A 12,635-nucleotide genomic window follows, 5' to 3' on the forward strand; every position below is an offset into this window, starting at 1 on the left:
TTTACTGATGCAGACATGGCAAAAGATATTGATTCTTGAAAGTCTACTTCAAGTTATTTGGTCAAATTTGCAAGGGGAGCTATTTCATGGCAATCAAGGCTACAAAAGTGTGTTACACTTTCTATCACAGAGGCAGAGCTTATTGCAGCAACTGAAGCATGTAAAGAAGTTATTGTGGATGAAGAAGTTTCTTATAGCACTTGGTTTCAAGCAAGAAAGTCAAAGTGCTATTCATCTTGCCAAGAATTCTACTTTTCATGCAAGATCTAAACATATTGATGTTAGGTATCACTGGTTACGGGATGTGTTAGATTCCAAGTTGTTAGAACTTGAGAAAGTTCACACTGATAACGATGGTGCTGATATGATGACAAAAGCATTGTCAAGAGATAAGTTTAAAACATGTTGTTTGATAGCCGGAAAGGCGAGGGCCTCCACCTAGTCGAGAAGGGAGAGATTTGTTAGGTTTTTTTCTCCTTTGTGAGGCCCAAGCCCAACTTTTTGAGGGTATCTCTTTGCAACCATTGTGCCATAACCCTAATAGGATTTTTGGGATCATTTTGAGAGGTAGAGAGTATAACCACCAAAGTGAGAGAGAAGAGGAAAAACTGAACTTCCGTTTTTATACAAAGCAGTAAATGTCAAATGGCAGTTTCTCATTCGTTCACCGTTGGATCGGCTTGAAATAACTGCATGTTCCTCTCATTTTGTTCTTCATTCTGGTTAGTAGAGATGTTAATTGGAGTTTTGCAGTGGGAGAAATTGGCTTCGCAAGAGAGAAAATATGTTTACCGTTTTTACACAAAGCAGCAATCTTTGAACAGTAGTTTCTCATTATTTCACCGTTGGATCGACGTGAAATTTGGACTGCAAATTCTTCTCATTTTTTTATTCATTCTGAATGGTGAAGATTTTAATTGGAGGTCTGCAGAGGGAGAAATAGGCTTCGAACAACAGCTCTGTTTTTGGGTATTTTTTATCTTCTTGCTTCTCATTTGTAAGCTTTGGTCCTTTGATATTTTGGCTGGTTATATGTACGTTTTTGTGCTTTGTTTGAGACTCTCTTGTACTTCATTTGATTATAGTGGAGCTATTTCATTGGTTTGGACGACTTGTGATTTTTACCTCTCACATTGAGGGGTTTTCCACGTTAAAATCTCGGTGTGTTATTGTTATTGCTTTAATTGCTATATTTGCTTGTTCATAGTTGCTGTCATATTGTGTTGTGAGTGCTTTCATATTGTTCTTGTGTTGGATATTTGTATTGTTTTCGCTGTTAGGCTCTTTCAAAATAGACTAAGCAGTTAAAGACCTATAACCTAGTCTATATTTAACCTAACTTGGTATGGTTTGTTACAACTTACAAAAAAAGCCTAGACTTAGATCATTATAAAAATTTTAATACATTAATACGTCAGATTTAGACTCACTAATTAATCTTATTAGTCTGTCAAGCTTATTTGGGACTGTTAAAATATAAATGAATATATAAATAATTTTTTTTAGAAGAGTGTTAAAGCAACTCCAAGGCTGCTCATCCTAAGTTCCTCCTCTAATATAAGGGGACTTTTATCTGTTGAAGTGTGAACTCAAATGAGTTCCTTAACATAGATTGATGAGAAAAATTTCTACTCAAAAGAAAAATGTCTACTCAAAAAAAAAGTCTCACGCCAACAAATATTTGACACGTGGAATGTCGATAAAAAAATTAAAATATATATATAAAATGGTCATTGTATTGTATACATATATATTATGACTCTTGCATATTACATACTCTTTATATGTATGTTAATTAATTTTGCAAATTAGTTTAATTATATTTTTTGTATTAAATAATTTTACAAAATAATTTAAATTAATTAATTATTATAATAATTAATTATATTACATAATTATATTTTTATTTAATTAATAATTTATATTAATTATTTAAATAATAATTATATTAAATAATTAAATTATAATTAATTTATAAATAATTATAATAATTAATTTTTGAATTATTTTTTAATTTATAAATTTTAATAATATTATTATAAAAAATAATAATTATATTAATTTTAATTATTTTAATTAATTAATTAAGTGAAATCATAATAAAGAATAAAGTTAGTTTCTCTTAATGGAGAAGAAAGAGATACTTTGAGTTTCTATTTACTGTGCTGATGTGGAGTTACTTTTTAAGGGATGAGATGAGTTTCTTACTAGAGGTCGTCTTAGAGAGTCAGCAAATTTTGTTATTTGTAGCCATCAATTAACCATCATTAGTATTTTTAATGATATGAGATTACATCTAATGATATAAAATTACTCTTTTTTTCTTTTATTAGTTAAGTGCTGTCCATATTTTAATAAAAGTGTTGTTCCTAGATTTTTTTATTTTTTTATTATTAACAAAGTTATTAAAAATTTTAAATTTATTGTATTTTATTATAAATATTTTTGTATATTTTAAAAGTTAAGAAATTTTTGTAAATATTAATTTGGCATATTTTGTATAAATAATTTTTATTAAAAATAAATTTTTTAAATAATATTTTTAAATTTTTACTTTTGGGGAAACAAAATTATCAGGCCAGGTCAGCCTCAATAGGGGCATCCCAACCGTGTGTTGGAAAGGGGTACAATAGACAATACACACTCTCCGTCCATGTTAATTCTTAGTTCAGTTCAGTGACTCAGTGAGTAGTAGTTGTTCTTTTTCTCCATTGATCCGTTACTCCTCTGAAGTCTGAACTCTCTCAGTACTACCTCGCCCATCAATGGAGATTGAGACGAAGATAAATTATATGGACCCTGTTAAAATCGGCCTCAACTTGCTCTGCGTTTCCCTCCTTCAACCAATGGATATGATCAAGGTTCTAATCTAAATTCCTTCGGCCTTTCTTCTTTTTTTGGGTTGATTTAATGTATGATCCTCTGATTATGGTGTAGGTGAGGATGCAACTAGGTCAAGGATCAGGTGCGCAGATCGCATCCAACATTCTCAAAACAGAAGGGGGTTATGCCGCCTTTTATAGGGTATTTCTCATTTCCTTTCATCACAATCATTTTTATTCGAATGTCATGCCGTTCCCAATCTGCATTTGAACATGTGTGTTATGAGTTGTTACTATGGCTCATATTATTGTTACTATTATTGTTACTTTTAGCTGTTGCTCATTTTGGTCCAACTTTAACGTTCATTTCTTATTATAGTTAAAATAATCACATCATCTAGGTGAACAATACCCTATCCTTTGTTCTCTCAGTGTCTAACTTGATTCTTAACATAGGGTCTATCTGCTACACTAATCCGGCTGCCTCTGCATAGAGCTGTTAAATTTGGATCATATTCGTGAGTTTTTGTCATTCTTAACAATATTTGCTTTCTATCCTTTGGTCTCACTACTTGTATGCTTATGACGGAATTGCACTGTGTTCTTTATCACGGTGGTTTTTAATTGCTTTCTAGAATCATAGCAACTGCAGTAACTGAGGATAATGATCGCAAACCCTTGTCACTTCGCCAGGAAGTTATGATTACCTCAACTGCTCTAACAATGGGATGGGCTTTTAGTATCCCAACACAGTTGGCACAAATTCGTATGCAGGCTGATGCAACTTTTCCCACCTCTCAGCGCCAAAATTACACGAATGTCTTCAATGCGCTTCATCGTGTTGTTGCAGATGAAGGGGTTCGGGTGCTTTGGAGAGGTTCTGTGGCAGAAATAGCAAGGCAGTCCGCACTAATTACAGGGCGTATTGCTGGTTATCCTCTGAGTTTTAGGTACTTGAAGGATTCCCTTGGTTTTGGAGAGTCCACTAGTGCGATTGGTAAGTAAAAATTTTATTGGCGTTGAATAATTTTATTTGACTAATGCTATTTCTCTCAACAAGACTCTTGAGTAGTTAAAATGGTGTTACTCATTTTATTTTAACATATTGGTGGCATTAGTTTTGTGGACTTTCATTTCATATCATGACAGTGAAATCAAAAGAAAAAAAAAATCGTACAATATTTAGAGGGGCATTATGCAGAACAATTCTAGGTTTAATAACTAGGACCAAGATAACACAAGCCAACTTTCACTGTATTGAACTGAAATAATAAACCTAAGCTCATATAAAGAGAAATTTTATCTTAGGGTAAACATTCACATAATATCCTCACGGACAAATCAGTCCCAACAAATTTTTTTCTCTTTTTGATAAATTCACATCCAACAGGATCTAATGTGTTTGGCTTAAACAGCTATGTGATATTACATGGAACTTTGGTAAATTTTTCCCTTTTGTCATAAGCAGCAGCAGGCATGTGAAAAATTCTCTTTTGAAATGCCAAATATTTATCCCAACTCTTTTTGCTCTGAGTTATGTTAGACACTGTTGGATTGACATAGTGTTGGTTACACTCCATTTGTTATTAGATAAGTGTAACTTGAGTCCACCTCTCTATCTAGGTATGGTTGAGATCTGAGTTGTCATATATCTCATAAGAAGTTAGTACATCAATTATTGTAATTTCTTTGCTACTAATATCATTATTTTCTTTATATAGGTGCCTGTGCCATTTCTTCTTTCATCGGATGCGCTTTAAGTTTGCCATTTGACTATGTCAAGACCCAACTTCAGACTATGCAACCTGATGCTTATGGAAAATATCCTTATACTGGTAGTTTTGATTGTGTTCGCAAAACCTTGAAGACAGGAGGACTTCCTATGTTTTACTCCGGGTTCCGTTTCTATTATTTCAGAGTTGCTGCTCTGACGATGGTACTGCTTTTTATCTTATGTCCACTCTGCACTGATTATTTTAATTATTTTGCCGTGGGTTATTTGTTAGTTTTTATTTATTTTCTTTTTAACTTCAAAGATTTTCTCAAAGTTCAATTTTAGGTGCTTTCTATGGTAAGGTATTGAAGGGGTTTAAAATTTTAGTTTTCTGTATTTTTGTATTAGTTTTATTTTCTTTAATTTTCTTCTCAAATTTAGAATATGGATGTTCGGATGAAGATGAAATGGCTAATAAGGTTCTTAATACTTAGATCTTTAGATGGGATGTTTTGATTTTTAAAATGGGGGACTATTATTGTAGGCAGATCTTCGGGTTAAATTTACAAAGAGGGAAGATTATACTTTTATTCCCCCCAAAAACATTAGGTGTGTTCATTATTTATTTCATATTGTATATCGTCATTTTCGTTCATGATACAAGGTAGCCTGATGCACAGTTGGCCAGTTTCAGTAGCTCATCAGTTTTATTATTAGATAAAGTGCATTGGATTAAAGTTAAATTCTTATTGTAGTGATAACTAATAGTTTATTGTCCGATTATCCAGATTACATGGTTTATCATGAAACAGCTTCGTCGTTTGGATGCATCAATCAATGAAAAAAAGATTACAATAAAAGCTCGTTGAAGCGACGTTTGAGTTTGAGGTGGTTGTTAGTTAATGCTGAGTTCATGCATTTTTAGCATTTGATCTCAGGAGCTCTGATCCTAATTGATTGACTTCCAATTCCAACCTTATTTTGATGGTGTGCATTCATACCTGACGCTAATATAGTTCAACAACCAAGATTATAAACCAATTCATGCAGTGACTTTGTGAATCATAATTACTTACTAGAAATACTAAGCTCTATTTGGAACTAAGTTTTTTTTTGAGTAAACAGACATGATACATGATAGGCCGTAATGACATCATTTGCACTCTATCTAGTAGAATATGATTTAATTGTTGTTGTTGTATATATGTATTTTGTTGGATTTATCTTTATTGGACTTGAAATTGTTTAAATTTTCTACTAAATTGTGTCTGGTGTTGAATTGATTACTTTGTACATATTGTATAGTCTTTTATCTTTTCCCCTTTTATTGATATCTTTATTAATATAGTTTGTGAAAAATATAACCTAAATGAAAACCAAACACCCAAGAAGAAAATCTACGTTGGAAGATAACAAATGTTTTTAAAAAAGTACTTGAAAATATTTAAGTATTTTCGGTTTAACATGAAAATGAATTTAGAGTTTTGCTACACATATAAGCATTTTGACATACAAGTTCATACAAGTTAACCCTAATCCAAAAAAATCCACTTACATAATGTGCATGTGAAATCATACCGTTCTTCCTCCAATGTTTGTATCCTGCGTTCCTCCTCCTCCTCTTCTTTCTTCTTCTTCTCCTTCTTCTTTGTGTTTCTCCTCTTTTTTCTTCGCATGTTTTATCTTCATCATTGTTCTTTTTATTACTGTTGTTACTATTTTTTTCCCTCCTCTTTCTATTGATTTTGTAACATTATGTAATTTTTTTTTCTTTGTTTAATTTTTTCATCCCAAGAAGAATTATAAAAATATGAAATAAGAAAATGACGAAGAAGTAGCTACAGAAGATGAGGAGGAGGAAGAGGAATAGTTTTGAATTATGTAGAACTTATTAGAATAAAAATACACAGAAATATTTTCAAAATACACCGCAAGATTTCCAAAATACACCAAAACAAGAATGGAACAGATTCATCACAAATTCACAATAATAATTCAGATTCAGAACTAAATGAAAATTTTGCTACAAATGCACAAAAATATTTTCTTCAATACATTTTTCTTCTTTTTTTTCTTATTTTTTCTTTCTTTTAGTTGAATGAATGCGGGTTCATTCTCTTCCAAGTAATTTTACAGCATTATGTGTTTTTTCTTTTTTGTTTGATTTTTTTTGTTTTTATTCTTATTAAGAGAGTAAAATAAGAAGAAACTTGAGAAGGTAAAACAAGAAGAAAAAGATGAACAAGAAAAAAAAAGATGATAATAATGATGATGAAAAAGAAGAAGCAGTAGCAGAATATGAGGAGGAGGAAGAAGAAGAGTTTTGAATTATGCAGAACTTATCAGAATAAAAATACACCGAAATATTTCCAAAATACACCGCAAATTTTCCAAAATACACCAAAACAAGAATGGAACAAATTCATCATAATAACAGTTCGGATTCAGAACTCCTACATCAAAATTTTGCTACAAATGCACAAAAACATTTTCTTTAATGCATTTTTCTTCTTTTTTTCCTTATTTTTTCTTTCTTTTAGTTAAATGAATGTAAGTTCATCTTTTTTCAAGTAATTTTACAGCATTATGTGTTTCTTCTTCTTCTTTGATTTTTTTTGTTTTTATTCTTGTTAAGAGAGTAAAACAAGAAGAAACTTGAGAAGGTAAAACAAGAAGGAAAAAATGAATAAGAAAAAAAAAGATGATGATGATGATGAAAAAGAAGAAAAAGCAACAACAGAAGATGAAGAGGAGGAAGAGGAAGAGTTTTGAATTATGCAGAACTTATCAGAATAAAAATACACCGAAATCATTTCAAAATACACTGAAAGTTTTCCAAAATACACCGAAACGAGAATGGAATAGATTCATCACAATAACAATTTAGATTCAAAACTCTTACGTCGAATTTTTGCTACAAATGCGTAAAAATATTTTCTTTAATATATTTTTTTCCCTTATTTCTTTCTTTCTTTTAGTTGAATGAATGTAGGTTCATTCTCTTCCAAGTAATCTTGTAGTATTATGTATTTTTTCTTCTTCTTTGTTTGATTTTTTTTTATTTTTGTTAAGAGAGTAAAACAAGAGAAACTTGAAGAGGTAAAATAAGAAAAAAAAAGATGATGATGATAATGAAAAAGAATAAGATGCAGCACTAGAAGATGAGGAGAAGGAAGAGAAAGAATTTTAAATTATACAGAACTTATCAGAATAAAAATACATCGAAATATTTCCAAAATACACTGGAATATTCTCAAAAATACACCGCAAGTTTTTCAAAATACATCGAAACGAGAATGGAACAGATTCATCACAATAACAATTCAAATTCAAAACTCATACATCAAATATTTTCTTTAATTTTGAATCAAGCAATGTCATCGATATGGCAAAAATTCTACGATAATGGTAACGATGATATGTATAAGATGAAGAAGAAGACGATGACTATAACGATGATGATCATGATGATGAAGATGATGGAGGAGAAGGAGAAGGAGAAAAAGGAAGGAGGAGAAGAAATTCCAATGAAAAAAAAAAAAGAGGAGGAGGAGGAGGAAGAGAAGGAGGTGGTGTTGGTGACGACGATAATGAAGAAGAAGAAAAACGTGCGCGCGTGAATATAAATGACTTGTATAGACTTGTATAAAAAAAGACTTGTATGTGGAGTATTATTCATGAATTCAGAGGGAGAACCTAGGGTTTTGGTTTGGTGTTTTAACTTTGCTTCAGAGTTCAGAGGGATTCACAATTGGGAGGGGGTGTTAGAGGAAAGGGGTGAGGCCGTGAGGAAGTAAAGGCAACGTTGGGCTTTTGATTTTTCCAAAAAATCAAAACGGCGCCGTTTATCAAGAACCGGCCGGTTATCGGTCCGGTCCAACCGACCGGTTTCCGGCCGGTTCGACAGTTTTACAGTTGTTTGCAAAGGGGCGGTTTTTAAAGGTGGACCGGACCGTTTTTCTCACCGGTTCCCGATTAGACCAGTTCAGGTCCGGTCTGATTTTCAAAACCATGGTGTTTGAGGATGAGGTTGATTATAAAAAAGAAGAATAATGAGAACGGAGTTAATTATGATCTTTGAATGAGTATGAATAAATTATAATGATAACGAGAATGAATTTCTGAATGAGACTCCGGATAAGATGTAGTGGTGTTGTCCACTTGCTCCGGATATAAGTTTGATTAAGTTATGATGAGAATGATTATGATAATGAGAAGTGAGGATGATTTATGATGAATATGTCTATGAATTCTCTCTAGTTACAAATGGTGACAGGGCACTCTCCCTCCAATGATCAGCCAATGTGGTGAGATTTTTGTGTGCAACAGAGAGATAATGTCTGGGTTAGCTATCGGGCATGTCGGGTTAGCTGTATAACCGACAGATGAGGTCATTAGCCATAGGACAGACATGCATCATGTGCATTTATATTATTTTTTTGAGTATGCATTTGTTTTGGCTTATCTAATTGTTTATCTATGATTAACTACTATCTGATCTACTTGTTGTAATTGCATCCTATCTGTGTTTTCTTTGTTTGTCTTGTATATATTTGTAACTGAGAGAATCCTCGTTTAGCAAAGGTGTGACGAGGGTAGTTCCACCGGTGTTTTTGGAGGGTTGGAGAAAGCAAAAGTGAAGTGTTGAATTAAGATTAGATTCAGAACTTGAGAACCTTAGATAGTTACCAAATTTCTGGTTTAGTTATTTCTTTAAGTTTAAATATGAGAGTCGGAGTTTTAAGAATGCCTCTGGCTTTCTCAGAACCTTATATATTATCTATGTGGGCGCCTTTAACATACTGAGAACCTCCGGTTCTTATTCCATACATGTTATTGTTTTCAGATGCAGGGAGTGATGCACCTTGCTAAGCGTGCTGGATGACTCCTTCAGAAGCGAAGATCTACTTTTGTAGGGTTTTTATATTATGTACTTAGCTTATATATATATATGTATTCTCCATTGTTGTATAACACTTGTATTAGTACATCTTAGAGGTTGATGTCGGAGAATTAGGATTTATATCATGTCTTTTGGTATGTCGTTTGGGTTGTATATGTATATATGTATGCTGGTCGGCCTTTGCTTCGCAGGTCGGCTCCAGAACTTGATTATAGTTATCCGTTGGAACTCTATATATGCCTGTCTTTTGATTTTCTATATAAGCTTTTTGTAAGATCGTTCTTCCTGAGTGATGCATCTTCGGTTTCATTTTGATCATACCATTTTCTTTCAAGGCTCCTAGTTATATTATCCGTGTTGTATATATGTATCTATTTTGTTTTTAGAGGTCGTCGTGCCTCACCACCTTTGATTTACAACCTAGGCATAAAGCTCTGTGTGGTAGGGTGTTACAGCTGACCTAGGACCTTCTTCTCGTGTACACCCAACATTCCTAAAGACTTCTTTGAAAAACACATTTTCAGTTTGGTTGCCATTGTTATCATCATGACACAACAATATCTTCAACCCATCCCTATGAGTGACCCTAGAAATTTACACGTATAGTTGACCATGAGTAAAGGCTTGTTTTTTAAGAATCAATCCAACCCTAGACACTAATTGACATTGACTCTTATTAATAGTCATTGTATATGAAACCATGACAGTAAATTGCCGACGTTGGAACTTGAATGGGATTCGGTGATCTGATGGACTTAGTGTCATCCTTGGAATAAAAAATTTGTTGCCTGAGTTTTTTTCTGAAATGCTCAGTGCTTCTATAATGTGCTTTCCAAGCTTGGTAACTACTAAACGTGTCCCATTGCACAACCCAGCAGCATGATCTATGTTTCTTAAGAGCATGATTGGTATCCCCACTTTTAGTGTAAGCTCATGATTCGGCACACCTGAACACCTAATACTGTTTAGAAATTCAGGTATGTGTACTGATGCTAGTAACTCACTGTTCCCTTCTGTGGGGAATGCTTTTTTCGAGTTAAACAAAGTTTGCGATTCAGCCGAATTTAAAGTCATCATGTAATGTCGGTGCGAGTATGGCTCTGTCCTACAAACAGTGATGTGACTCTGGGGGTTCAAACAATTCTGGATAAGTGGCCTTACAAATAGCCTCTATGGGGTCTATCCAGTCATGTATAAGGTTGTCATCGGGAATTTTTACTTTGTCAACGCCACCCATAGATATTCCAATCTTACCATCCCTAATTTTCGGCATCCATTCAGAAAATTGATTCAATTCAGTTGAGCTTGCATTACCTGGGCCTACGCTAAGACGCATGTTTCTTGTTAGTGTTAATAAATTGCAGGCATTCCAAATGTACGACGAGTTAATGCTTGCATTGACAATTTCTTGTCTTGTACCCTTTGGTATAATGGGTAAAATTTGCCGAAAGTCACCTCCAAAAACAACTGTCTACCCACCAAATGGTTGATCTAGGCTGTTAATATTCTTGAATCTTAAAATGTCTCGCATTGTCTGGTCAAGGCCTTCTATACAATATTTGTTAACAATTGTAGCTTCATCCCATATAATTAATGTTGTTTTAACCAACAACTGAGTTAGATCACTCCCCTATTTTATGTTGCATGTGGAGAACTCATCTACATTGAGTGGGATAGCAAAGCGTGAGTGTGCTGTCCTGTCACCTAGAATTAATAGAGAAGCTATTCCACTTGAAGTAACGGTCAAAACAATTTGACCTTTAGACCTTAATGCCGAAGCTAATGTCTTCCACACAAATGTTTTTTCAGTTCCACTGTATCCGTATAGGAAGAAAACTCCTCCGCTATAACCATGGACCGCTTCCATGATTTTATCATATGCTAATCTATGTTCAGTTGTCATCTGATCTAGTCCAGTAGAGTGCTCTTCAGCTAATCTACGTCTATCATAATGCAACTCATCACAAGTTAGCCTATCGACCCTATTAAACATCATCTGAGAGGTGCATGAGTCAAAGTTGGAGTGTGCCATGGATTCAAAATATGTAAGACTCTTGTGGTACCCTTTGAGTATTAGCTCAATATCTATTAGAGTTAACTCCTTCAACTCATCATCTGTTAGTCTTAGATCTGTGTTAAACAAAGTTTTAATAAATACATTATCATAAAAATAGTGATTTTAAAATATAAAAACACAAAATTCTCATTATGAAATACTATTATATCAACATGCCTAATAGACACACATCCTATTATGTAATAATATTTTTATATTCAACTATTCGTTTGATTAGTATTATTGTGAATATGATAATTTTCCAGTTTATAAGACGATTAATTTCTATGTTTACATCTCATTTGAAATTAGGGACGGATCCAAGGAGGGCAAGCATAGGCCTTGGCCTCCCCCTGCCCCTCCCTTTTCTCCAATTTTTTTGAATAAAAATTAACAATTTTAAGTGTATAAAGTTATTATATATTACATAAATTTATTTTTTATTTGAAAATAAAGTAAGTAATTATTTTATATAAATAATTAAATTATTAAACTCAAAAGCAAGTAACAATTCTTAAATTGAAAAAAAATATTATTGTCAATCAATTTTCGATTAAATAAATTTTTAAATCTTTAAACTTCTTTTCTCTTTTAAATTTTTTTCTTAATTTTACACCTCTTATCGTATAAAAACATATAATAACATCAACATCTAATTAGGTGTTGAAATTTTTTTATATATATTATAGTATATACATGAAAGTAAATTATTTTAAATTTTTTTATTTTTCACGTGATGTTAAAATTATAACATATTAAGTAAATTCATTAAAATAATTATATTTTATATATTTTTTCACAAATATATTTTAAATGCATATAACAAAGTTATTAGAACACCTTATTTATATTTATTTTATAGCATATTTTTTATGATGTGAAGAATAAAATATAACTTACTATCATAATAATACTAAATAAAATAAACTAATTAAAAAAATAGATCATTTTTATATTTTATCAAATCTAAAATGAAAAGAAAATTTTTTAAAAACTAAGATAATTTTTTTATATGACAAACACTTAGTAGTGTTTTCTTAATTAAAAATACTAATCATGATTAATTTTATAAAAACTAAGATAATTTTTTTATATGACAAACACTTATTAGTGTTTTTTTAATTAAAAATACTAATCATG

The 12,635-nt window shown here is 32.0% G+C and overlaps 1 protein-coding gene across 2 annotated transcripts; it reads left to right on the forward strand.

The window, feature by feature from the left end:
* Positions 1-2,658: 2,658 nt before the first annotated feature.
* Positions 2,659-5,798, forward strand: LOC107625583 (mitochondrial dicarboxylate/tricarboxylate transporter DTC-like). Of its 2 annotated transcripts, XM_016328259.3 has the most exons (6): positions 2,659-2,861; positions 2,938-3,024; positions 3,279-3,340; positions 3,458-3,819; positions 4,544-4,758; positions 5,325-5,798. In XM_016328259.3, the coding sequence occupies exons 1-6, from the start codon at positions 2,766-2,768 to the stop codon at positions 5,403-5,405; spliced, it is 903 nt and encodes a 300-aa protein (XP_016183745.1). In that variant the 5' UTR covers positions 2,659-2,765; the 3' UTR covers positions 5,406-5,798. The 2 variants fall into 2 exon arrangements, with proteins under 2 accessions (XP_016183745.1, XP_016183746.1); XM_016328260.3 differs by lacking the exon at positions 3,279-3,340 and having other exon boundaries at positions 2,689-2,861; positions 3,516-3,819.
* The last annotated feature ends 6,837 nt before the right edge of the window (positions 5,799-12,635 follow it).

This window comes from Arachis ipaensis, chromosome B2 (genome assembly GCF_059453495.1).
Source record: "Arachis ipaensis isolate K30076 ecotype BB chromosome B2, ASM5945349v1, whole genome shotgun sequence".
Classification (NCBI taxonomy): Eukaryota; Viridiplantae; Streptophyta; class Magnoliopsida; order Fabales; family Fabaceae; genus Arachis; species Arachis ipaensis.

Bases quoted from the DNA above. Each gene is read 5' to 3' on its own strand.
- LOC107625583 (XM_016328259.3), top strand. From the start codon at position 2,766: ATGGAGATTGAGACGAAGATAAATTATATGGACCCTGTTAAAATCGGC. The intron at 3,341-3,457 runs GTGAGTTTTTGT...ATTGCTTTCTAG, and splicing joins GTTAAATTTGGATCATATTC to AATCATAGCAACTGCAGTAA. The intron at 4,759-5,324 runs GTACTGCTTTTT...CCGATTATCCAG, and splicing joins GAGTTGCTGCTCTGACGATG to ATTACATGGTTTATCATGAA.